The sequence below is a fragment of the Aythya ferina genome (genome assembly GCF_964211825.1).
Source record: "Aythya ferina genome assembly, chromosome: 8".
Taxonomy (NCBI): domain Eukaryota; kingdom Metazoa; phylum Chordata; class Aves; order Anseriformes; family Anatidae; genus Aythya; species Aythya ferina.
The window spans coordinates 18,430,768-18,456,207 of record NC_140304.1 but is presented as its reverse complement, the minus strand read 5'-3'; the positions used below and the strand labels follow the sequence as shown (position 1 = coordinate 18,456,207).

The 25,440-nt window shown below is 37.9% G+C and overlaps 1 protein-coding gene across 8 annotated transcripts in view; it reads right to left on the bottom strand.

Moving 5' to 3' along the window:
- COL24A1 (collagen type XXIV alpha 1 chain) overlaps positions 1-25,440 on the bottom strand; it is a 155,000-nt gene that overhangs the window by 44,800 nt on the left and 84,760 nt on the right. For all 8 annotated transcript variants that reach the window (XR_014695611.1, XM_084528203.1, XM_084528199.1 and 5 more), the window contains exons 22-28: positions 24,158-24,202; positions 19,070-19,123; positions 17,939-17,983; positions 8,856-8,909; positions 6,998-7,051; positions 5,211-5,264; positions 4,453-4,506 (exon numbers count right to left, since the gene is read on the bottom strand). Coding sequence is in view for 7 of the 8 variants with exons in the window: in XM_084528203.1 (XP_084384329.1) it covers positions 4,453-4,506; positions 5,211-5,264; positions 6,998-7,051; positions 8,856-8,909; positions 17,939-17,983; positions 19,070-19,123; positions 24,158-24,202 (360 nt within the window). In the remaining variant the exon portion in view is untranslated. The remainder of the gene's footprint in view (positions 1-4,452; positions 4,507-5,210; positions 5,265-6,997; positions 7,052-8,855; positions 8,910-17,938; positions 17,984-19,069; positions 19,124-24,157; positions 24,203-25,440) is intronic.

Below are 25,440 nucleotides of genomic sequence, written 5' to 3'. Positions count from 1 at the left end.
AGGTGATGAACACCCACCTGCCCCTCTTTGGAGCTACACTAAAAGAAGGGGCTGGCCGGTAACTTGGAATCCAGAATCTGTTAGGTTTTGCTCTTGCAACAGAATTGTCTCAAGAAAAAGTCCTTCCTTTGAGTTGATGTATCATTACATCCCCTGGCCAAGCCATAATTATCCCATGAGAAGCTTATCTGCCAGCATTTCAGCGCTGCTGCTGCCGGTCAGCATGAGGGAGAACACAGGAAACGCAGGATGAGGAAAAGGAACAGGCAGGGAAAGCTGTCTGAATACTTCTGAAACCTTGGACAGTTTTGGTCACAGCTTTTATGAGGCAATCCTTTTGTTATCTTGGCCACCTTCTCCGTTTTGATGAAATAATGACTGAGTATTTACAGGCATTTTTTTTTTTATTTTATTTTTTTTTTTTATAAACCAAAGGAGAAAAGAACAGATGCTATAAGAGACAACAACACTCCTGGCTGCTGCAGGGCTCTTGCTGAGAAAGGTACCAATCCAAAGACAACTAAAAGTCTATGGAGAAACTCCTAGGGACTTCAACACACTCAACGATCAGGACCAAAAGACTAACAGTGTTTTCAAGAGTGATGGAGGCCTTGATAAGAGAAACAGGACTGGGTCTCAAGTTGAGATTATGTAATTGTGTAAGACGAATTACTGAATTATTATATAGCATTACTTAAAAGAAAGCTAAATATATGGATTAAATTAATTTCAGGTTACTGATCTGCTCTTTTTCTGTAACTGATACCTATAATGCACACCAAATGAATTGTGATGAAAGCTCAAGGAGGACTGAGCAGGTTTAGAGTCCTATGATCTGACATTGCTTTCAAGAGAAAGTTCTCCAATAATGGAAAGGAAAGTGAAGGTGGGAAGCCTTGAGATGAAATGAGGATGGGTCAATGAGCTGGGGGTAAGGGGAGATAGAAGTTCAAGAACAAGCTACAAAGGAATCCCCTCAGAAACATAGGGAGGGGAAAATTCAGAGTGTTAAATTATTCTGCAATTGCTAACCTTAAGTGTTTCTCAGACTTCTTAGATACATGGCCTCTCATTTGTCTTTGCATTCTCCACAGGGCTGATAAGATGAAATATTCAAGGAGGACACACTTTAATTGTATGAATTTGTGTAATAAAGAAATTTTATCTTCTATCACTAATAATACTAACAGATAGATCTTTTTTAAACACTTGTGACTTACTTTTAGTCATAACAGGGGTCATAGCCCATAGTTCGAGAAATGGCCCTGTCAGGAAACTGCATAGGATTCTGTCTGTATTATGCACTGAAGCCTTTCTGCAAGTCATACAGGTACTGCCACTTGAGTGGTGATGGCACGAGCAACCCAGTCATTAGGAAGAGAATGACAACTGACTTAAAAACTGCTAATCAAGTCAAGTGGTCTATCATTCAAAACACCAACCTTTAAATAATTTTGAATTGAAAATGAAGTAAAAGAAACCAACATGAAGCTCAGCTTCATGCCTGTTTTTAACCTACCCTTAGCCTGCCATAGAGTAGAGTGCTGGAATCCAAGGGAAAGCCAATTTAATATTCTATCAGAAGTACACCATAACATTCCTATAAATAGCACAGTGTGACTCATTATTGGCACGGATGCGTTGGATCTGTATCTTTTCCTACTATAACTAGGACAGAATGAGAGATGCACATAATTTGCCTGCTGTTATTTAATTTCGGTTGCAGCTGAGCTGAGGAGTAGGGCTGCCAAATGATTGCTACTACTGTTTTTCTTTGGCAAGAGTTCAGCTTTATTTCTAAAATGGAACATATTGCATGGAAAACTCAAGGATAATCAAATGAGAAAAAGTTCATATAAGAAGGCAAGAAATGCCAATCAACTCTTTTTGTTTTTCTCATCCTACTTCCTAGATATAAGAAGAGTAAAAATCACATTATAAGAGCACTATGCAGCTACTTATCTGTCTTAAAGAGCAGAATTCCAGGAAAATAAGAGCAGAAAAAAAATATTGCTTTTAAGCTTTAAAACAGCAAACATCACCCTGAAGAATACTAACTGCTCAGAAACTCAGAAGCTATTAAGATTTTTGCTTCAGTCTCACTCGTGAAGCGAATCTAATGATACATGAACTCTTCCTCTCAAATTAAAGATAATTGTTGTGTTAATCGGAGGTTATCATATGGACAAAAAGCAGCACCAGTCTCTGGCATTCTAGTTTTCTTCTTACATTAACACACAGAACTAAAAAAAGTGCATCAATGGCTTCACGGCTGCCAACATTGCTACCAGCATGTTTTCCAGGAGTCTTGAACGTGAGCTGAGGAACCTCTGTGCTCAGCGGCACATCCACCAAAACCCCCTGACTGAGGCTCCCTACTCCCTACTCCATAGACTCCCAAAACCAGACAGCCTCCCTTCAGCTGGCCAGAACTCCCCAGCGTACTGGAGACTGAGCAGCTGGATGCTTTCAGGCAGAAGTAGGCTGCTGGGTAATCTTGGATGTGAACTGGTTGCTGAAAGGTCCAAAATTTATGAGATGAAGGAATTCCACTCTGTGACAGTGCAGAAGTGGAGGGTCAGCACTCCCAAGACTTCCTGCAGATTGCTGCTATGAAGACGGGGTAAGTTGTTTGAGTCACAGTGAAGGGGAATTTCCATATGCTTCTATTTAACTTCTGTATGTGACTGTGGTATGCATTTTTCCAAGGGCTGCCACACAGAGCTTAGGGTTCTTACACTTGTCATTCTGAATCCAGTGATGACAAATCCCAGATTTCAGGGGCCTCCAGATATTTTCCTTATGCTAGTGTCCACTACGGGTCTGATATTTTGATCTTGAGAGCTGAAAAATTTCTCAATGGTTTCCTTGGGAGTTTGTTCACAGAGCCTGGAGACCTGGATCATCTCCAATACATGCTTACATGAAGCATTCACAATCCATGCTGGATGAAGGCAAAGGCACAAACCACAATTCTGAACCAGAACTTCCACAGAGCTTGTGATGTTTGGGATTTATTTTGAGTGATCTTTAATTATAAGCAATGTACTCCATGATGTGCTGCCAAAGTAATAAAGACTCCCTCAAAAATTCCTGTCTCAGTTGGCAGATGATGTGATACTCCTTAAATAAAATATCTCCTACCTTCAAAACAGAATCTAAATTACAATGAGTCTGTCCTCCACCCCACAGAAACGATCACCAGGTAGCAGATAATGCTGGGAGGGAGGAGAGTCTACAGGATTCACATTCATGTCAGCAGCTTGGTTCTGAATCCAGCTCTGGTGATGCTGGCAGATGGACTGCCAAGAGTGAAGAATCGAAAGGGGAGTTTCTAGGGGAATGCTGTGTCTGCTGGAATTAAAACATACATCAGCAGATCAGTTCCAATTTTAGAGACAACTGCTTACAGTAAGTTACTTTTCAGTTGGCCTTTGAACTCACTGCAACCTACAGGTGATTGGTGAAACAAACTCCAAAAGACAGATAAGGCCCAAAGGATTTTTCTTTTTCAAATGAAGCTCAAACATCATCATTTTACAGTGAAAATGGGTCTGCATATATTTACTCTTCCACGTGCCACTAGCCTGATGGCTAGAAGGGTGCGGCTTCACTGCTATTTTTGACAAACTTTGTAAAGCCAGTCAGAAGAAGGTCGTTCATGCTGTAACCGGAACCCTCTATACAACGAGTATAGAGGGTGTTCAAGATGCCTGCAGGAAGCCTGCAGGAAGCACCACCAGTGCTTCCTGCAGGCATCTTGAGCTCAAACTGCTAAAATAAGAGCATTCAAGCCCAGGAAATGACTGGTGGGGTTTATTAAGGAAAGTGTTTATGAAAATCATGAAGCCATCAATACCAAGGTAATAAATTGGAATACTTTCACTGAACTGGTTTTATGCACTGTGATCAAATGCTCGTACAATTTGATTAGGACAGACTCCCTCTTGGTTTATTTGGGCTTTGCATAAAATGGAAAAGAGCTTTCCATTTCTTTTTTTTTTTTTTCAAAATGCAGCAATTGCAAATGACAGTCCAATTCAAAGTCAGAGATGCTGGACTACACCCTCTTCTGACTTTGCTCTTTCCTTTCACAGCCACTGAGGACTTCGATTTTATTTCCAAAGATATAAATGACATACTGATAAACAAAACAGTTTCCAAAACACTGTAACAGTCCAATGGTAGTCATAAATGGCAACGTTTGCATATTTACGCCTACAGAAAACAAGGCCATTTGCAATTTTTGTTCTGGTCCTGTTAGCTGAAATCAATGGCAAACCCCTATTTAACTGCAATGTGAGAAGAAATGAAGAATCATTTTGCTTCCTACATGGGATTACAAGTATCATCCGTCTGATGTCAGTACAAATGATTGGAGTCCAGAACAGAATTCAGTGGAAACACCTGTATGTGGGTCACACATCAGATTCATACATCAGTATTACTTACTCTTCTTCCCTTAGGTCCCTGTGGCCCTGGTGGTCCTCTTGTCCCAGAAGGTCCCTACATGTCAAACAAACTTATTATTGTCTTCTACAGACAGATTTCTATAAGCTATGGTGTTCATGCACACTTAGTAATAGCTAATGCAGCCAACACAAATCACTAACCTCTACTCATGGTTCAAATTCAACTAATTGTGTTAGTACAATTTATCTATTAAAATCTAAATAATAGTCTCTATGTAATTTTATTCTGAATAAGAAAGCACACTGACTGTTGGATACCTTACTTTTGTCCAACGTCCAAAAATTCCTCCAACTTTTATTTCAGCAACATTATGTTCAAAGAGCCTAACAGTTGTGTATTGATGACCCACAGTCAAATTACAACACAATTACATAAGTAAATCAGAAAATATTTTTATTAATAATGAAACTAAATATGATATACATAAATTATATTAAGCATCAATGAATAAGATTGCTGTGTAATAATAAACCATCCTTAAAAAATGTAAGCCTCTTCTTTTCTCAACTGAGTAGTTTTTATATCAGTGAGTAAATGATATAATTACTTTTCCTGTCTCTCATGGATTATCCTGGTAAATAGCAGGTAAACAGACTTTGTGTCTGGATGGGTAAACTTTCATGACAGTTTTACAGACTGCAGCACCAACTGGAAAACATTCTTAATTCCAGCAAAGCATAAAGGCAACTTAATAATGGCACATTTTTTAACAAACCAAAGCACTATTTTATACCTACAGGTAATCCTTCAGGTCCCACAGGCCCAGGGCCTCCTGGAGGTCCTGGATAGCCCTAGAATTGAAATAAATAAAGAGAAGGACACAGTTTTATCAAAACTGTTATTACAACAACAGTAATAAATCCAGTTAGTTACCTGCAAAATTGGAGGTAAATTAATAAAATGTTTAATCTTGCAAAATTTATTCCCAAAACTTTGTTTAGAAAACAGAGATCCATTTGGATCCATTTGGGTATATCACAAAAATATCCAGATATTGGATATATCACAAAAAAACAGCCTAAGAATGTTTTTCCCTGCATATGGGCACTGGCTGACAGGGATTTCCTGAAACAAAGTCTGCTGAGTTCTAATTGATTTAATTATTTTAGAGTCACATTCACAAAATTAGTCATACAATTCTCAGAGAGATCCCAATAAGCAAAATTTCCTCTCCAGTACCACAATATATCAATGTGAGCTCCTCCTGATGAATAGAATTTTTGAAATGTCTAAAACTCACAAAGTGTTAGCTGGTTCTAGAAATAACTTTTTGTGGGACTACTGATTTTGGGGAGGAAAAATGTGATTAAAGTCAGTGGCTTAGAATAACACTAACCACTCATTTCAGTGGTCATTATATAAACCTAATGAGTCAGTTAACTGTGGCAACGCATCCCATAGGGTTTGTTAACCCCATCCAAAATCCTCGTGTCAAGGCTGTGACAATGGGAACAGAAAGTGGAAACAACCTGGTGTGGACAGAACTGGCCAAGACAAAACGCCAAGCACACCTCTTGTCCATCGCACACAGACCCACATCTGCAGCCTCTACAAAGAACCACTGAGGCTTCACCATAGCCTACCACATTACTGCCAGATAACACAGGGCAGAGTACCCACGCTAAGTCAACAGATAATGAGTATGTCAAACTACCAGCATGTCAGCTCTACACTGACTTTAATACTGTATAAAAGAAAAGTACAAAATAATCCCTGACAGAACACATAATCATGGTATGACCCCAGAGCCTCATCAGTAACATTGCTTTGAGACCAAAAAATTTTTATAAAGGAACACTATGACCATGAGGGGAAGGTTAAGCATTACACATTGCCTACAACCTCCCTTCTTGTTTCCTTATAAACAGTTCGGTCTGTAAGCATTCTCTGTTCATTCTGGAACCACCATGATACTCACAAACAAATGCACAGTCAAATCCTAACTACATCTCCTCAAGAACTTCCATGTGCATTTGGCAATGGCCACACATGTATAGCTTTATACTTCAGTGTTCTGATAACCCACCTAATATGACCGTGGACCTCTAGACTGCCAAATGATGCATGAAATGTTGCATCCTGATTTAGGACCAGTGGTGCTGTCAGAAAGTCAGTCCTCCCACCAGGGTGGTACCCATGGGCTGTCTGGGTACTTCTGTGCAGCAGAATTAAGAGGTTACTAGCCTGCCTACTAGAATAACTTGCATTACCCCAGCACATGTAATAAATTGTTCATTTACTTTCCTTCCTTTATTTATCTCTCCTTTCAATACAGTGTGTTTTATTTTTACTCCAAGTCTGCTGAAAGCTATTTTCAAAAACAGTTGTTTTGCTGCTTCATTCAACAGATCACTCAGAAGGCATTAAAGCTGCTAATGAAGCTCCTGGGGAATGATGCATCATAAATACTACTCTTTTCTATAAGGCTTGCACAGTCAGAAGGGTGAGAATTTATCACTGTTTTGGAAAGTAGATTGCCACTGTAAGTTGTGTAAATATGGATTCTACATTACTTGTGACTTACCGTGACACCTTTCTCTCCAGGAGGACCTACTGGTCCTGGACTGCCTCGCTCTCCCTTTAATGAAAAATTAAAAACAAAATAACAGTGAGTGCTCTGTCCCATGTCCATTGTTATGGACATATTCTTGTTGGATATACTGTCAACAAGGCTAACCTGCACTAACAATGTAACAGTGATAACAGTGATGCAAAAAGACTTGTATCAGATTATAGTCGATAATCTATAAGCAACTTGATTGCTCAAGGAAACAACTACTTGCTGAGCGTAATACCACCACTGGTTTAGGGACTGCTCTTCAGGAACAGAAGCTTTTTTTTTTTTTTCTTTTCAATAAATGATAAAATTGAGTTGGTGTGTCTTCCATTTTCTTAGATGACCAGAGAATAGATTCGGTACTACTTCAGTCTCCGTAAACTGCTGCTGGCAGATCCCTTGTCTCTGTTGCATATACCACATTCTTTAACCCATAAACCTTGCCATGGAAAACAAAACAAAAAAAATGCATTCCCGTCTACCTCATTTCTTCAATATGTATTGGGAAAAACAGAGATTTAAGAGCAAGGCAGCAGCAGAATCAATTGGAGTAGGTGGAGTAAAAATGGTCTCATTCTTGTCTTGCAAATGTTTTCATTTGTTATTCACTTCGCATCCAGCCCAAGTTCTATGCCCATAGATTTCTTCTATTGCAAAGATGACACTTCTATTACAGCATTATCACTATGTCATATATAATACCTGTATTCATTACATACTTTAAAGGCACATTTCTTTAAAACAACTGTGCTCAAGGTACATTCATCATTTAAAACCACATAACACTTCTGCACCACAGTATTTAATCCATAAAAGAGGAAGATCAATTCTACAGACCCAGCATGGTAATGAAAATAATTACTGTACCACGAAGAAGATTGCTTCCATTTGCTGATAGATTAGCCTTTTTCTCTCTTCCCTCCCCCTCCTACTTAAACTAGCAGCGGTATCCCAAGGTAATCTTTGTTGGGTAAAATGTAATTGCGAAGAACAAGAATCCTTTGATGCTGAATTCTAAGACAATATTGCGATTAAAACCATATGACAGTTTTCTAAATTTTTAGTTTAAAGAAACAGTGCTTTCCACTGATGTATTTCTGTTCATATATTATATAAACTGACAATAAAAAATTATCATCAAATTTTCATGGGTGCTCAAATAAATTGCAAAGACTTTTACAATGAGATCTCTTTAAATAGCAGCCACCAGTCCAGGTGAAATAATTCAGCCCTGGAGGGCAGGAATAAAAATGGTGCTGGATCATTCCAACAATGATGTTTTTATTATAATTGAAGCTGACATGCAGTCCCGTAATAGTTTCCTGTTTTTGAGTTTTAAAATATTTCACCTAAATAAAACCATGTCAAATATGCTTAAGCTATTTATACTGTTGTAGTCAGGTTGTCTGCCAAACTTTGCTTTCATAAACACAACTGTTACTGCACAGCAGACAAAACTAACAATGTTGCCTTCATTACTCAGTTAATGCATACAGCCAAATTTTATCTTTTTACATTCATCTCTTAACTACATAGCAGGGCTTAATCAGCAACTATCGAATACACCAAGTATAATTTATGCCAGTTTTGTGAACCAACAGCAGTGGATGGTAAAGCAAGTGTCATGACATGAACAAGGTATTGAATCTATCAACAATCTGTCAGATTTGATATCTTATCATTTAATACATCCCTGTTCTCTGAAATAGCCACACAAATGCTAGCTTTGTCTGGGGACAGTAAATGATCTGTCACCAATATTTTATCTCCTCAATGATTTTTAACACTGATTTTTGCTGCTGAACAGTCAGATACATTTTTCTACCTTTTCACCAAGGTTTCCGGATGGCCCAGTTTCTCCAGGTAAGCCTGCTGATCCCTGCGATAAAAAGTAAGGAGAATTATTAGTGCAATGTCCAAGTTCATGGCTGGCACATCCCCAAAAACCTGGCAATGGAGCATGGTACAGTTCTTCATCCCTGAGAATTACTGGTCTATTTGTCTAAGGGCTCATGGGAGGAAGTGATGATTGCACAAGCTAACCTGGCTTACAGTCCAGGCAAGAGGATCACTGCATTTAGACTCATCAACAATAAGTGGCTACTTATAGACATTGCATTAATTTAATGATACCATGCCACCACCTAGGTCTGCCTCTGAAGTCAATCTCACAGTGCTAGAAGCTTTGCAAACATAAAATTAAAGGTAGTAATTGCTCTGCTAGCCCTTGAGTCTAACCACAAAGTTCAAGGTGAATAAATTCAGTAGAACAAAGTAAAAGACAGTGAAAAACGATATTGGAGGAGGTGTTGCCAGAATTTCCCTTTAACTGTCGTAGCCCTGAACACCTTTGAGATCAGAGCCTTCCAGCCCTTTTAAAAAGGGAATAAAACTCTCTCCTGAGACTCTCCCACAAATTTCCACTGTGTAGAACAGAACCACCACATGGAATGGGAAACAAGGTATGAAGTACCTTTAACAATCTTATTCCCAGTGCTTGCAATAACTCCACTATTATCAAACTAAGAAATAGAAAATAAGTTATAGTGCAAGGTCCCAGCTATAAAAAGTATGGAACGCTGAGCTTGAAGAAAAATAGGTGTCCAGAGTATATTGAATGAATGCACACAAAAGATGACAGAAACGTGGAAGCTCCTAGAAGTCCATAATACACAACTGGCTTGTCTGTAACACTCTGAAAGGCACTGTACAAACAAAACAGCAATTCACACGTTAGCATTGCTGTCTCTACACGTGTAGAAATGTACTGGCTTAACTAGCACTGGACTGGCACTAAAGTGAGTTGTTTTGTGTTTTTGTTGTTGTTGTTGTTGTTGTTGTTTGTTTGTTTTTGTTTTTAATATGACTCCTACATGACTCCTATGTTCCCTAGAACAGTTATATTCTTTTCATAAGCCTAGTATAATAGTGTTTGTGTTGTTTTTTTTTTTTTTCCCATAGAATTCATTTCATATCAGAAAGACAACATTTCAGTCTGAGAATTATCTTTGAAAATAAATACATTTTTCAGCTCTTTACCTGTATAATTTCAGCACAGTTCAGCCTCAAGTACTTTAGCATGACAGGTGCAAAGTAACTAAGGCTTCAGGATTGCTTTTTATTTTCTTCATTTTTTTTTTTTTTTGGACTACTAGCTACTCTGGAAATCTCATAGTTTAAATTATTGCAATGAGCCACTGAGATAGCCATCTTTGAGGTTGATAACACTGGCACAAGTAAGTTTGTGGAAGAGCTAAACAGACAAACAGGCACCTCAATGGATGTTGGAGTAATGTATTGTATGTCTGAACTTTTGTATTATGTGTCAGTCTAAGACGTCTCTTGGCAGCTGTTAAAGATTTGTTCTGGTGATACTGGCACTAAGGCAATGCTCAGAGGTCACTGGCAGAAATTAGGGACTTTGTGACTAACTTTGAGAACGAGAGCTACCACTGCTGCCATGACTCACAACTGACAATGGGCCTTAATACGAAGCATAGATCTGTGAGACAAAGAATTACCCTGTACTCTTGCTCATCAAGATGAGGGCTGTAAAGGTCTGGTTTCGAAAGGCTGAAGACTAATCACTTTGATTTTCTTATTCCAGAAAGGGAGTAAGATGTAATCAGAGCCAAGATGTAACTCAAGACCTGTTCTCTCTCCACAGAGACACTCCTGAGTGCCCAGTCAATGCCACGCTGTTTAGAAGGCTGAAGATGCCAATTGGAAAGATGGGTAGCTGTGCCCCATCTGCGTGCAGAGAAATATTTACTATAAAGCCCCTGATCAAGTCCCCTTTTCAATCCAGAAGTATTGTGTTTCTCAGTAAGTTGCTCTGGTGTGAGAGGGAAGGAATGACTAGGAAGCAGCAACTGTGAACATGCTATTTTGTTACCCAGCACATTAGCCTTAGCCTACAATGCCTTCCAGAGTGAGGACAAAAGTTGGCTATGAAGCATAAAGTTTTCTACATGCTGTCCCTCAAAAGAAACTAATTAAATAAAGAAAATTCACAGTACAAACACTAAGAGAAAGTAGGTTTTTGTGGTGATAAAAAGAAGGAAAAGAAACGTTGTGTGACAGGAAGTGGATACATATGGAAAGCAAAACAATACTGAACAAGAACTGAAGCTAAAGAAATTGGAAAAGCAATAGGGACTTAAGGAGGAATAAAGGAGAAAATTCATGACAGATTAACTAAACCCTCTTTCACTTCTCCATCCAAAAACAGAGATAAGTGCCCAAGACTGAGACAATGCTAGGGCAGGTACCAGCAGAAGCAAGAGGGAAAAAAGTTTACCTAGGAATATCATTTTAGTTTTCAAAACAATTAGTAGCATACAGTGAAGAGAAAGTGCAATCAGAAAGAAAAGCATCCTGTTCCATTAATATATTAGCCATAAAGTGATGTTTTCCCTATGGACTGTCTTTAAGATCACGTGGCTCCTTAAATCTCAGTTTTGGGTTGGTTTGTTATAGAAACAAGCCACTAAGACTGGGCTAAAGTTTCAACCCTCTTTCCTTCTTATGTAAGAGGATGAACACACTCCAAGGCACATTTGTTGAGTCAGTGTCTTCCAGAATCCCTTCAATCCTTTGTGAATCCGTGGTGGACTCAGAAAATCAAATCAAAAGTATTAGGCAACAGAAAAGTAAACCAAAAAAACAACCTTGAAATGTTTAAAAAATCATCATGGTTTTAAACCTAATAAAAAAAAAAAAAGTCAAACTTTCATTTACAAAGATATATGTAAAACTCTACAATGACAATAACAGCATTTTAGAAACCTTCTTGACAGAAGCATTTTCATGGAAAATCAGAGAACAGATATCACAATTAACACATGTCTAAGACAGACAAAACATCTTGCCAGCACATATGCTCCATGTTAGAAACTGGACTGTAGCTGAATAATTGAAAACACACAGAATACTTAATGAAAACCCAAGTTTGGAGTAATCCATTGAAAAGCTTGGTAGTGAGGAACGAATATTTAGCTGATTCCAAAAGTTCCTGTGGAAGCAGTTGCATATCAGGTTGTATGCTAACACAATCTTCTGTCTTAAGCGAAAACTTTCCAATCCAACATCATTTCATGAAGAATTCAGCATTTTCAAATATCCTCATTCTGTGTTCTTTTAATGAGATTTCACAAATAAATTTTAAATTTCATTTTTCCACATTAACTTTGTTCTTTGAAATTCTTTTGAGTATTTTTAATTAATTTTCATTAAAATCTACCCTTAACCTGTGCATTCTACTTCCCTCCATATCCAGCAAGGTCATCACCTCTGCCTGCTTATTTCATTTCCCACTTAAACATTTCTTGAGAGCCCAACAGCTTCATACTGCATGAGGGACTTTATGACACATACAAAAAAAGCAGATGAGCAAACATTAAGGTTTGAATTTAACAGATCAAAACTTATTTAACAATGCTTGAAGATTCACATAACTACCTCTGTTAAAATAAAAGCCAAGAACAATAGGAAGAAGAAGGAAGAATGGGTGCTCTAACAGTCAGCTTCTACTAGTTCATAATCAGCTGATATATAGAAAAATACCTCTACAACTCAAAATAAAAAATAAGTTTTAAGAAATAAATATTAATCTAAGCTCAGTTTTACTAGCCAAACGTAACAGTACTTAAAAGTATTTTTAAAACTGACCTATCTGGACCCTGGTACCATACGCACTAATTCTGGATCATCCTTGTAACAGCTGTGACTTTGATTAGGCCTGGACACAGATGAGGAAGAAAGCCTGACAAAGGGTTTATGCTGGCTGCTATTTGGGCTTCATATAATCTGTAGTAGAAAAAAATGTAGCTGATCTGTCAGGAAGGAGGTGTTGTGGACAGTTGATACCAGCTCTGGGATTAAAAAAAACAACAACACAAAACCAAAAATCCTAACATTTGTTAGTCATAGGTTTCTGGTAAATTTCTATTGGTCCAGTGCTTTCATGCAGCTCTGTTAGTGATCTGACCAAAATTAGTATATTGTCGAACCACAGACAGGCTTTTGAAACCAAAAGACTTGCAATAACGCCTTTGTGTAGAACATCTGCTCACTGCTGTACCTGTACCAGGTACGAACTAAATGGAGGAGCTGTTAATATCCTTAGAGAAGCGTTATCCTCTTCCTTATAGGTAAGAGTAACCTGAAATTTTAAAAGAAAGACTACTAAGAAAGGTGAATAATGCTATAACCAATCAATAAACTGGGAAAACAGTTCTGAAAACACCACCTAGTTACTGTCCAGTTTTAAGAGGGTTTTCTTCTAAGCCAATTTTTTTTTTTTTTTTTGATGTCATGCACAACCTGGGTACAAACTGACTGCATCACAGGAAAACTAAATTCTGCACTTGTACCTTGCCTCAATATGAGTAGAAATGTCTGTGATTTCTAATCAAGAACTCCATGGCCAAGCAAGGGCTGAATGTCTGTAATGGAGTAGGTATGGAAAAATTGGAAATAGCTTCCACTTAGTTATGCAGAGTGCCCTGGTCTGGGTAAACACTAATATTACCTAACAGTAATGTGGCCCTGACAAGCAACTCTTAAGTTCAGATGAATTCAGTTTTGTGCCACAAAAACTACACAATTAATCATTTTCTTAAATCATCCCTGACTCTACATGTATAACACAGACAGGTCATTGGTGTGAGATGCTCAAAGCAACATGGTTTCAAATACTTGCTCTCTATCACTGATAAAAGAATATAAAATCCAACTGCGTATGTCAGTGAAGTGAGCTTTTCCTCCCCACGACCTAAGGGCAATTTTCTTAGTAGCTGAAGTGGCTGTTTCCTTTGGCATGGCTTCCAAAAGATTTTGTCTCATCAGCAGTGTAAATTTGCTCTAACTGCTGACTGTTACTTTTCACTATCTTAACTGATTCCTCTTCAATTGCACCTATTGATTGTAAAGTATCTGAGTATCTTACAGCAAAGGAAAGCCCTGGATCCCACTCAGCTTTGGGCTCTCTTCAGCCAAGCAGTACCACCTGAACCCACCCACCTTCCCTCCCCTTGAAACAGGGCAGATGCTGTAGCCAGACTATTTATTTATTTATTTATTTATTTTAACTGTAGAACTCAGTTAAGACTAGTGTCTGAAGTCTGATCTTAGGAACATTCCTGCTGGTATTAAAATGTGTCATTTTTAAGCTTATGAGCACACTGAACATTTTGTAAATTTAGTCTACACAGTTTCCACTCTGGACAAGCATCCAGAAATACTACTGCAGAAGCATGCTCTAGAGTCAGCAGCTTCACGTGACCTAACAGATGGTGGACAATATGACAGCTAGTCTATTGACAGAGTGCGTTTCAGCACATATCCCATCTTACTAGACTGAACAATAAAGCATTATGCTCCAGTCTCCCACTGTTGAAACTTTCCTGCTTGTGCACAGTTTCCATCTGTATTCTTCCAAGCTGATATTAAGCAGTACTTGACTATTAACAGACAGATTAGTTAAAGACACAAGATGGATGTTACTGGGAAAAGCAGAAGAATAGAAAGAAACAGAATAAAAATATTGGTGTAGCTATTTGGTACCAGTAGCAGGCACATGCTTCTTGTCATAATTCCTTAGGAATTTAACATTTACAGGACTTATTTCAAAATTGTTTCTTTTGACAGAATATTCATGAAATGCATGTTTTCTTTTAGAGAATTGGAATGCTGTGATGGATTTCCCAGTACTAAAAACTACTGTAGTATACTTCAGCTGTGGGCTTTAATTTTCTGTAATTTGACGAACTCGGTTAATGAAGACCATGAATAAATATAAATAGATAAACCCCCCAAAAAAGGAAGAAACCATAAACACAGTAAGTCCAATGGCTAATAACATACTACCAACTTTTTAGTAATCTCGTTTTCCCTTTGTAAATTATTTAACAGTAAAGACAATTACTATACAATTTATTTAGTGTTATTTGTACAAATCTTGTTTGTATTTGGTGTCACCAAGCATCTGATAACACAGGCTTGATAAGGTATCAATAAGGATGGATGCCTTACTCTATTTAGGGAGTTTGGATTCTCTCTGCACACCAGGGACAAAAAAAATTACTGCAAACAGAAGCTAGTGAGAAACTGGAAATAAAAACTGCATCCAAAGCATACAGAAGTGAGTATTTTGCTTCAGGAATCACATCTGGAAAAACATTTTCTGCTAGTGCTTTTCATTTACTTAGGCAAGGCTTAACGATTATAGATTACAGTGGGGAATAAAGTGAATGGATTTTGAAAGGCCTTTCTTGAGTTGTGCTGAATGTGTTTGAAGGGCTCTCTCCTGCCTTAGGTGTTTTATCATAAGCTTAACAAAGAGATAGTATATATTGCCCTCCAAAAGAACAGATACAAAGTGGACATTAGTCCTCTGCTGCCAGTTAATTAAGGTAATACAACAGGATCAAGGGCCAATGAATCTCATTTGAGTAAAATACATTTACATTAAACAGAAGACATTCTAAAAATCACAAGTAAAAGTAAAGAGACAATGGCTGGCCAATGACGTCAGTTTGCAGGTATCATATCATCCTCTATTATATGCAAACTGTCCAAACAGCAAGTATGGGAAGTATAAATGATGGGCCGTAATTATGTTTATTTATAACACTGTACAGGGCTGCAATAACCCTTCTTTGGGAATAAAGAATATTTTATTTTATTCTTGCAGCTTGTTCCTGACTGCAGTTAGGTAGGTATGTCATTTTATTACTCATAACCGTAACATATAATAATGGATTATACATTTTGTCTACTCAATTTCACATTTGTATTAGAATGGAGCTCACTTTGCAGTGATTATTATGTACACACAAAATATCTGAGTTGTGGAAAATGTGTGCACTGAACTCAAGTTCACTGAGGAGCTAAACAAAGCCTATGACAAATTCAGAATCTTAAGGTTAAGTAACTTCTGTGACTGTTTTATGTGCTATTTAGATAGTGAATTTAGTCTAGCTTTGTTTTATTTTGAGGATTTTGATGCACGTGGCACAGAAAAACCAAGTAAATGATACTGATTTTTCCTAACTTCTTACAGGTTGAAAAAATCAAATTTGTGTAATAAAACCTTCATTTTGCACACTGTTGGAAAAATGAAGTGTAATGTTGGCAGAGAAATGCTGTTTATACAGACAGATTATATTGCTGTGTCTCAGTACACAGTCACTCCATAACAGCAACATAGTGTCATGATGTCCCACCCACTCTTCTCTACCATAACATTGTCAATCCCCAATACTCATCTGTTTGCCCTAATCATTCAGCAACATTAAAAACTAAACAAACAATTTTCCAAATTGTATCACAAGGAAAGAAAGCCACTGTTTTCCAACTCTAATTACAATCTAAAAAAATATAGTGTTTTGCTATGTGTGTAAATTGCTGAACAAAGCTATGGATCAAGCTGCTGCTCAGTATACTTGCCACATTCAGAGAGATGCTGGCTTTCGAATGGACCTTATATGACATTATCAGTACCTGTCTAAGCAGATATTTTAAATGCTGACTGAGGGTTAAGTTTCTCAAACCCCTTGCTTGGGATATGTCCAGAGAAGCCGGGACTTGACTTAGAAGCAATTCTGAAAATTTCAGCACTAACCGAGCATTTCATGAGCTTGGAGGTATGTCTGCCTGGTATTTTGCAGGCAATGGGGAGCTCACTTTGACTGCAGTCTAAGTTGAACAGTTTACATGAACAGGACAGTTCTGAGTCCAAACCAGCGTATGGTATCTCACTTTGGGATGCATTAACTCAACAAACAAAATCAATTTAGTCACATTCACACAAACTCTCAGTAACTCAACTATTGGGTTAACAAACTCGCACCTGCTAGTAATTCCCAGACAGAAGTCAAAAATACAAAAGGGCATGGGATGAAATTCAGCAGGGAGAATTGCAAAGCAGCATGTGTAAGTGGTAATTAACTAAAAAAAAAACAACAAACAAAAAAACACAACATACCTAAAATGGAAAAACTGAGAAAGATAACTTCACAAAACAAAAAGATTGGAGACTGTGGATCACAAGCCGAACAACACACTATTGCAAAAAGTGGGGTGTATACACAAACATATGGCTTATAAGAAGCAATTTTTCCTTTCTGCTCAGCTGTCTCAACAGCTTGGGCAATACCCTGGAGTCATAGATGAGCTAGAAACAGGTTACAGGAGAGTAAGGTGATCTAAATTATCTGGAAAACATGAAAGGCTAAGTGACTTAGGACACTTTAGCCTGAAGAGAGAGAATGAAGGAGAGACGCAGTAAGAGCTATCATTTGCAAAAGGTTGTTTCAAGCAGAAGAGGGTCAGTTTACACAGTTGGAGGAACTTCAAAACAGAGAAACCCTAGGCTGCCTGCAGGTCATGGAGCCTTTGTCCTTGGAGACTTCTAATAACCGGTTTGCCAAGCATTTGTCAGACTTGATATAACTGATTCTGCCCAGGCACATGGACTACATATCAACTCAAGGTCACCTTGAGCTCTGTGATTTTACAGAGGGCAGACAAAACCAGTCTGCTAAACACATCTCAGGCTAAATGTAGCCTCTCAAATCATTTCACTGGAAAAGAATTGGTCATTCATTTACTTGAACATGCTTTGGAAGATCACTACAACTACCTGTAATGTTCACTCAACCTATTAAGACAAAAAAAATAAAAAAAAATAACTCTGGCAAATATTTCAAATGGGGATTTTTTTTTTTTTTAAATAGCATTATTCTGAAAGACCACAAAAGGTATACCTGACATCTTATAGATTCAAAGGAAAAACAAACATTTACTTTGAGAAAAAAATTAAAAAGTTACTGCAAAAAATTACTCATTCAACTCTCAAATGAACATAGAATTAAAATTAAAATCTGAAAGAGAATTCAAGCTTACTGCTTCACCAGTTTTTCCAGTGTTTCCTTGGTCTCCTTGTTCTCCCTGTTAAATGGAAAAAACAGATGATGCAGTTCATTAGTGAAGTAATTTCTTTCATATGTGTATATTAAAGTTCTTTGTCTTCCTAAGAGACGCTCTATTTTCTAAATTACAGCTTCAAATTATAACTTTAAAAAATAAAATTAAGCAACCAGCAAAAAAAAAAAATAAATATTGCCATTGGCTAATTTTAATTTTATAAAAAGATGTAAGTTTTGTCCTACAGTATTTATAAGTTGCCCATAAAAATGAAAGCTGTGTATTAAGGGCTCACTAAACACATTAAGTCAGCAAATGCTGTAAACAAAAGATATAATTTTAATAGAAATCTTCTTCTTTGCAAATATAATTGCCTTCATTAATTTACAGTTGCTTCAGAAGTAAAAATGTTACTTGTGTAGTATATAACTTTTACTACTTTACAAAATATTATATTAGGAAAATTAACATTTTAATTGTATTTTTAACAAATGCTTTTTTTTTTTTTTTTTCTTCCAGAAATTCTGTATTCAAACTTGAAGGATTAAATGAATTAATTCTGTTCTTAATAATGCTGCCAGCCAAGTAGCATTTTGCTATGCATTTTACAGGTGAAAGCTGGGTGCGTATGTGGCATGAATTACCTGTCTTTGACTATAATCCTGGTGCCCTGATGAAAAGTGTTTTAAAGTGATTTGGGAATTGTTTGCTTAGACTGCCACACAGCATTGAGAAATTTTGCTACCACAAGCTCCTCTTTCGAATCGTAGCACTCCTCCTTTCCCTGCCTCCCCAAGTTCTGCCAGCACAGGAACTGCCCTTGGTCCCTTGATGCCCCCAGGTCCAGTACCCCTTAAATCTTCCTGCAGCTAAACCTCTCTTTATCAGGGGCTATCTTTTTACATACGTCTCTTAGACGTGCATAATTTTCTTTTCCAAAATGAATCTTGTGAGAAAGCAGAGTTACCAGTATGATATACATTTGTATTATATAAAAGCACGTATAACTCTCTTTCTTTCACTGGCACATCGCTGTACATTGGACTGTTTAAGTGTACACAGCTGATACTCCAAACACATGTTCATTCCATAAATAAAAGCAGCATTTACCTTTAAACCTTCTGGTCCAGGGTCACCTACATAACCTTTCTGTCCTGGCCTTCCCTAAAATAAATAGAAAGAAATATTAAAAATATTTAATGTCATCCTCATTTCTGTGTTTACTAGAATACATGTATTAAAAAGTGTACAGTTTAGTAAAATTTAATACCTCTGTTTGAAGTCAGTGTATTTATAAACTTAAGTCTGAAAGCACTATTAATTATTACAGCCCACATTAGCACAGAAAGCAGAATCTGTATTAACTCTCAGTTAACACTAAGAAAAAGTCACGATCCAAGAATCAAATACTTCATATTTCAATTTTAAAACCATATTAAGGAGACAAAAGATAAGGTCATGTTCTGTCCTGGCTAATTTCAGCAGAACAGGGAGTAACAGAACACAATTTGATCTTTAGAATTTAGGGACTGGTGTCATACATGTAACTGTCCTTCCTCAATGAGACAGTCACCTCAAATAGCTTTTCCTATGTTTACCAAATTAATTATTTTAAACCTCATTTCTCTCCACTATCATTTCTCTGCTAGTAGATCTGGGTGTTATGATACTCTGTCAATGACATAACATTACCTGAAAAAAATACAACAAGACCAATCTGAGCAGAAGGACATGAATTGAAGAGATCCTTGAGGAATTTTCAAAAATACATCCCTCCTTTTGTTGTGACAGAACCACAAAGGCATAAAAATTGAAATACTTTTCTCCTGAATTTTCAATTAGATGTTTATAGCTTATTATGTCTCACTTTTAAGAGGTTATTTTTATTTCAGGCAGTCTTTATTTCCTATACAATCTAAAACACGACCTATAAATTTGGTATATTAACAGTGTAGCCCTGTCTAGACAAACTTTTTCCATCAGCTCTGAGGCAAAAGCCTTGCTCCAAAAGTGAAGGTCCAATAGGCTGGAGTTGGCTCTTCAGCAAGCTGTTAATGAAACTGATGAAATGTGACAATTGGAGAAGGAAAATAAACACGTTTTAATGATTCAGCATTAAGAAAATGCAGATTTCTGCTAAAAGGAAATTATCAGCCATTAGACCATATGTTTGTTCCTGCAGACTTTTTTTTTTTTTTTCCCAATCAGACTGTGATGAGAGCTTTCCTTTCCATATTGGGTGTCCTGAGACAGAAGCGATCAAAGCAGCAGGCACCAAAGAAGTTCCTTCGAAAAAGATGTGATTTTTGCATTTGGCTCCTTTGCTCTGGCTTCTTTGTGCTTGTTTTTCAGAGCAGAATGTTAGCTTCTGGGCATCTCAGAAATTCTCTATTAATTATTTTAATAATATTAAAATGTTATTAACTTAGTAGGTTTTGTGACTTCTCATATTAATCCTATTTCTCTCCCATTCTCTCTGTGATTTCATGCCCGAATGACTTCATTTTGTTCTCCAAGTTCCAACAAGTCTCAGTGTGTTAGGAACAGGCTTTTGTTTTAGCAATGGATTAGCACATGACACATCCTGGAGTTGGGGAGAGGAGACCATGAAGACTTATTCTGAGAGATTCCAGTAAAGCAAGTCATGTCTTTCCACAGGGCTTAGCAAAGAACAAGCAACGTGCTTCTGCAGGTTCCTACATGCTCTTTTACTACTACGCTGCAAAGAATGTGAAGATCTCTGTGGTGAGCAGGCTGTAACACAGGAATGTTTTAAATGGAATTCCTAGAAAGAGAACTAGTGGCCACTATTTACCTAGATGATTTATTTCAGTCCGGTCAGACCTGAATTGCAGTTACAGCTTGTAAAGCTTTCTTGGCTGTACTGCCCCAATTACATACTAACTTTGAAGGACACATGGCAGATGCAAGTTGGTCAGAGAATGGAACAAGTGGATTTAACTGGTAAAGTCATTTGAAATGCACAGATTTGGCTCTCAGCAGGAATGCAATACAATTGTAAATTACACGTGGAGGAAATTACACAGAAGTTTAGGCCAGGGATGGCTGCTTTTCCACTTGCTAACCCCTAAGAAAATTACTCTTCCAGGGCAGTGTAGTCCCAAAGGAAATGTGTTTCCTAAAATATTAACTGAAAGTTCCTTTCAGGAAACAGCAACCACCTGTGCTTCTTCTCACCTCACAATGGGTTGAATACAGGCTTAGGTATTTGAATATAAATCTCTCTCATTATCACTCCATTCCCATTCTTCCTCCACAAGCTCCTCACATGCCCTCAGTCCTCAGGAAGACACGAGTGGCTTTCAGGAAATACTGCACCGGGAAGTGGGGTACTTCTGAGAGCACTTCCCCGGCCTTCAGGAAGAACTGCTCATCTAATGACTGTAAGATACCAGCTTCTGTTCTACACATCTCAGAAATATCAACTTGCAGCAACGTTTTACATTCTGGTTTATAACAATTGCCCCTCTTCAAAAGCATTTTCTGCTCCTATGATGAAGATAACAAAAAACGCTTTCACTAACAGCTGACTACAGACAACTACAGTGTTAACATTTGGATAGCTTTTGAGAAAGAGTTGATTACCAAGGTACTTAATAAACACAGGCATTTCTTTAATGTTGCATCTACTGAATTTTCACAGGACAAATAAACAAATGCTAAAAAAAACACAACATATTTTGATTTATAAGTATACATTTAAGAGAATGCAAGTATTTGACACTGGAGTAGAACAGGTCCTGTGACCAAATTCAGCTCAAAAATCCCTTTCAGCCAAACAGGCTGAACTCTGTGGAACCTGAGACATCCCAAGTAAGCAGGGAAGCATCCTCAGTTTTGACTCCAGCTGTTTGAGACATATGCGAATTCTTTCCAAACCTGGGACCTGGAGCACAGGTTCATATTCACCTTCTGCTCCAGTAGAGAATGATCTATTTTGCTGGCAGCACCTGTCAGGTGGGAACAGAGGTTTTTGGTGTCATGTACATTTTTTTTGTTTGTTTGTTTTTAAGTAAATGTTAGGAACAAGTGGGAATGATGGCTGGGAAGGGGAAATGAGGAGAAACTGCATTGCTGCCTGCTTGGTGCATGCCTAAACCTGACCTTGGGGCTGAACACTTTTACCTGAAAACTACACAGTCAGGAGATGATGAATTCCAGAAAAACTAGAAATTATCTCCATTACTGTTCAATAGAAAGCTGGAATAGTTTTCATAAAGATAATCAGAGGTTTAAAATATATAATCTACATGGATACTTTACTGAGTTCAGAGAAAACCAAAGAAAGTGAGGATAACAGCTGCTGAAAGGGGGAGTAAACTACTGATATCTGTACCTATATGTCTGTAGGACAGGAAATCAGGTCGTAGTGAGAAAAACAGGCGAAACTTTCTGTCTAAAAGGCCAGACATTAGAAAATGTGTCAGTAAAACAAGCAGAGCACTGAAGCAGATTGCCAGAGAGAATGAGGAATCCCCGACCCCTGGGGGCTGCAAATAATAAGTAAGAAACATCTGCCTAGAAAGGCAGAGCTGACAGCTGACAGTGCCTTGGGGCCCCAAGCATGGCTTGAGCAGTTCATTCAGGTCCCTCTTTGAGACCTCCCCTGCCTCCTTGGATACGTAATTAGTTCACTGAAGACAAACACAACACAGCTTTTACTGCATTTACTTTCAAACGTGTTTTAAACTTCCTTCAATGAACCTGGAAATTAAGCCTATGTAAATCAAATGAATGTAATCAATCGCAATCAAGCGAACATGACTTAGAAAGACGGATGTGTTCCAGAGTTAACTGATTAGGTCCCATTAAACTATGTTTAATCGAACAACTTAATGACTGGGACTCTCTTCTCCAACAAGCATGCTGTCTGCGTTACAAGTGGGAGGGAAGAAGCAAGGACAAGCAGCATTCAGGGAGGCAGTGAGGAGAAACTGGCCTGGAATTGTGAAACAGCTCGAGCCAACAGAAGCCATAGAATCCAGGCGAGAACAGATGGGCCCCGGGATGAGGGGAAAACAGGCAGGGCTCCACACCAAGCAAAATTCCCATTTCCCCTACCTCTCATTTCAGGAGGGAACATTAGCCAAGAAGCTACTCAAAAATGTCTGGAGACAGCAACCCAGGGGCCCACCACAGATCCACACATTCTTCTCTCAGCCGCTTGTAGTGAGAGAGAAACCACGGAACCATAAGACACGCCAACGGTATACACATTTCCCATTGAGAGAAATCAAAACCAAATTAATTTAGGTCAAACTGACCCAAAAGAGATTAAAAATATATTTCTGCTTGCTGGGCTACACAGAAAGTTTTCTTCTTGGGTCACTTTGACACCAGCTGATGGTGGCCAGTGCATGCACAGTGATGCAGAGAATGTAACCATTGGTGTCTGACTGCCCGTGAGTCACCCGCTGCTGCATCATCTTTCCCAATTGCCATAGCACAACATGGGAGATGCTGTCCAGCCACGAAGCCCTGCCCAAGGAAGAGATTCATAGCATGATGCAGCCAAAATAAAAATTTCCATGAGGCTTTTGGCAGAAGCTCAGGCAGATGAAACAATATTGAACTGAGTCACAAAGTGGTTTTTTTTTCTGTCTAAAAAAAAAAAAAAAGGTGTTATTTTAATGTTATTATTCATTTTACTTATTTCATGTGGCAAATAAGCTTTTTAATGTTATTTCTAACAGAAAGAAAATTCTCAGCTTTGACTAGCTAATGAACAGGAAAAATGACAGAGGTATATTCTCTCTAGAACTGGGGAGCAGTAGAAAAGACTGCACTTTTGATTTTGATTTTTTAAATAAGCTTAAAGTCCCCTAGAATGCTTAGATGCTAATAAATATTCCTAATTAATGGAACTGGTGAAGGTAAATTATCTTTTAAAATATATCAGCCCAAACAGCATTGACAATTTTCATCGTTAGTGTTCTCAGCAGTCTACCACATCAATTAGATAATGTTTTCTTAAAGCATCAGTCCCTTGTATCTCTCCCTGAGAGGTGAGTCTCATGCTTGGTTCTTCCTGGATTTTGATATTTCAGTCGATCAGCTGATTCGGGTTTACAGAATAGTTTATTCATGAGGTTGCATTTCAACACAGTCACTTCGCACAGTAAGCTTTTAAACCAGTACTTCTACTAAAAAAAAGTCTTCCATAACAAAATTACTTACTCTTGGGCCGACTCCTCCAATAGGTCCATCTGGTCCTACTTCTCCCTACAAGAAATCAGGACTTCAATAATCTTCATGCAAAGACTAGCTTAAAAAATAAATAAATCTGTAGACAACTGATTTTACTTATTATGTCACATTACGTTTGCTTCATATGCATACACATGGGTCTTTGAGTCTGACAGAAGCACTGTAAGAGAGACTAATCTGATTTCACTTAAATTCTTTAGCCAGAAAGCCATGCTGTATGTCACCACCAGAAGTGGCCAGAAAGGCCATTGAACTACTGATATCTTCCTTCACAGCAGTATCTTCATGATTCTGAGCAAGGGGAGACCCAGCAGCGATGGGTCAACCTCTCTGTCTGCCCAATATGATTACTTGTAGCAACATTTCACACTTCCTAACTACAAGAACAGTAGGAACATTCTTGCTCTTTTCCTCCACTTGGCTATGGTACAGCCACTAAGTTAGTCAAGCCATTTAGGCAGGGCTTATCCCCATCTTTTCTTGGGAATGGAGGGAGACTAGAGGGTCAGGCTTGTCAGGTGTATAGTAGAAGAAATGAGACACTGTGCCTGTGCTGCATAGTGCACTGATATAGCTATACATAATAAGGAACTCCAGTGTTAATTCTTCAGGGTTGACTCCTTATACACGTATATCAAAGCATGGATTTGTATCAGTGCCATACCAGGAGCTCATGCTGTTATTTAACAGTTATCTGATCATCCTGAATGCGTAAGATTTTCTCCAGCTTCTGGAGGAAGTGGCTTACAACCTTCTCAATTCCAAAAAAAATACATCGCAAAGGAATTAAGAAACACTATCTGCAGCTTCCTGGCTGCTAACTGAATGGATCATTTTGTGATTGCTAACTTTTAATCATTCAATATCTGTCATTAATGTCATAAGTAGCCTGCTTAGTTATGAAGACTGAAGACTTTAATCAGACTCGTTGATTAAATAATTTCTAATGTTAACTATTTTCAGCCTAACAGACATGAGTTCTCATTGTTATTGTGATGAATTAAGAATACCTAATAAACTTGTAATGTTGCCTTCCTTCCCCTTCAATTAATAAAGGTCTCAATGATCACTTAAATGTATCTAAGATATTGTCATTAAGTTCATATTTGCTATCTCTACACACACCCCTGCTGTCTGCCTGCTTACCAAAAAGATGCATACCAGACTCTGAACCCTTTGAGACTCCACTGAAATTACTTAAATTATGAAATGGATGCATGGCCCTGTAACACCACTGAAGTCTCTTTGCAACA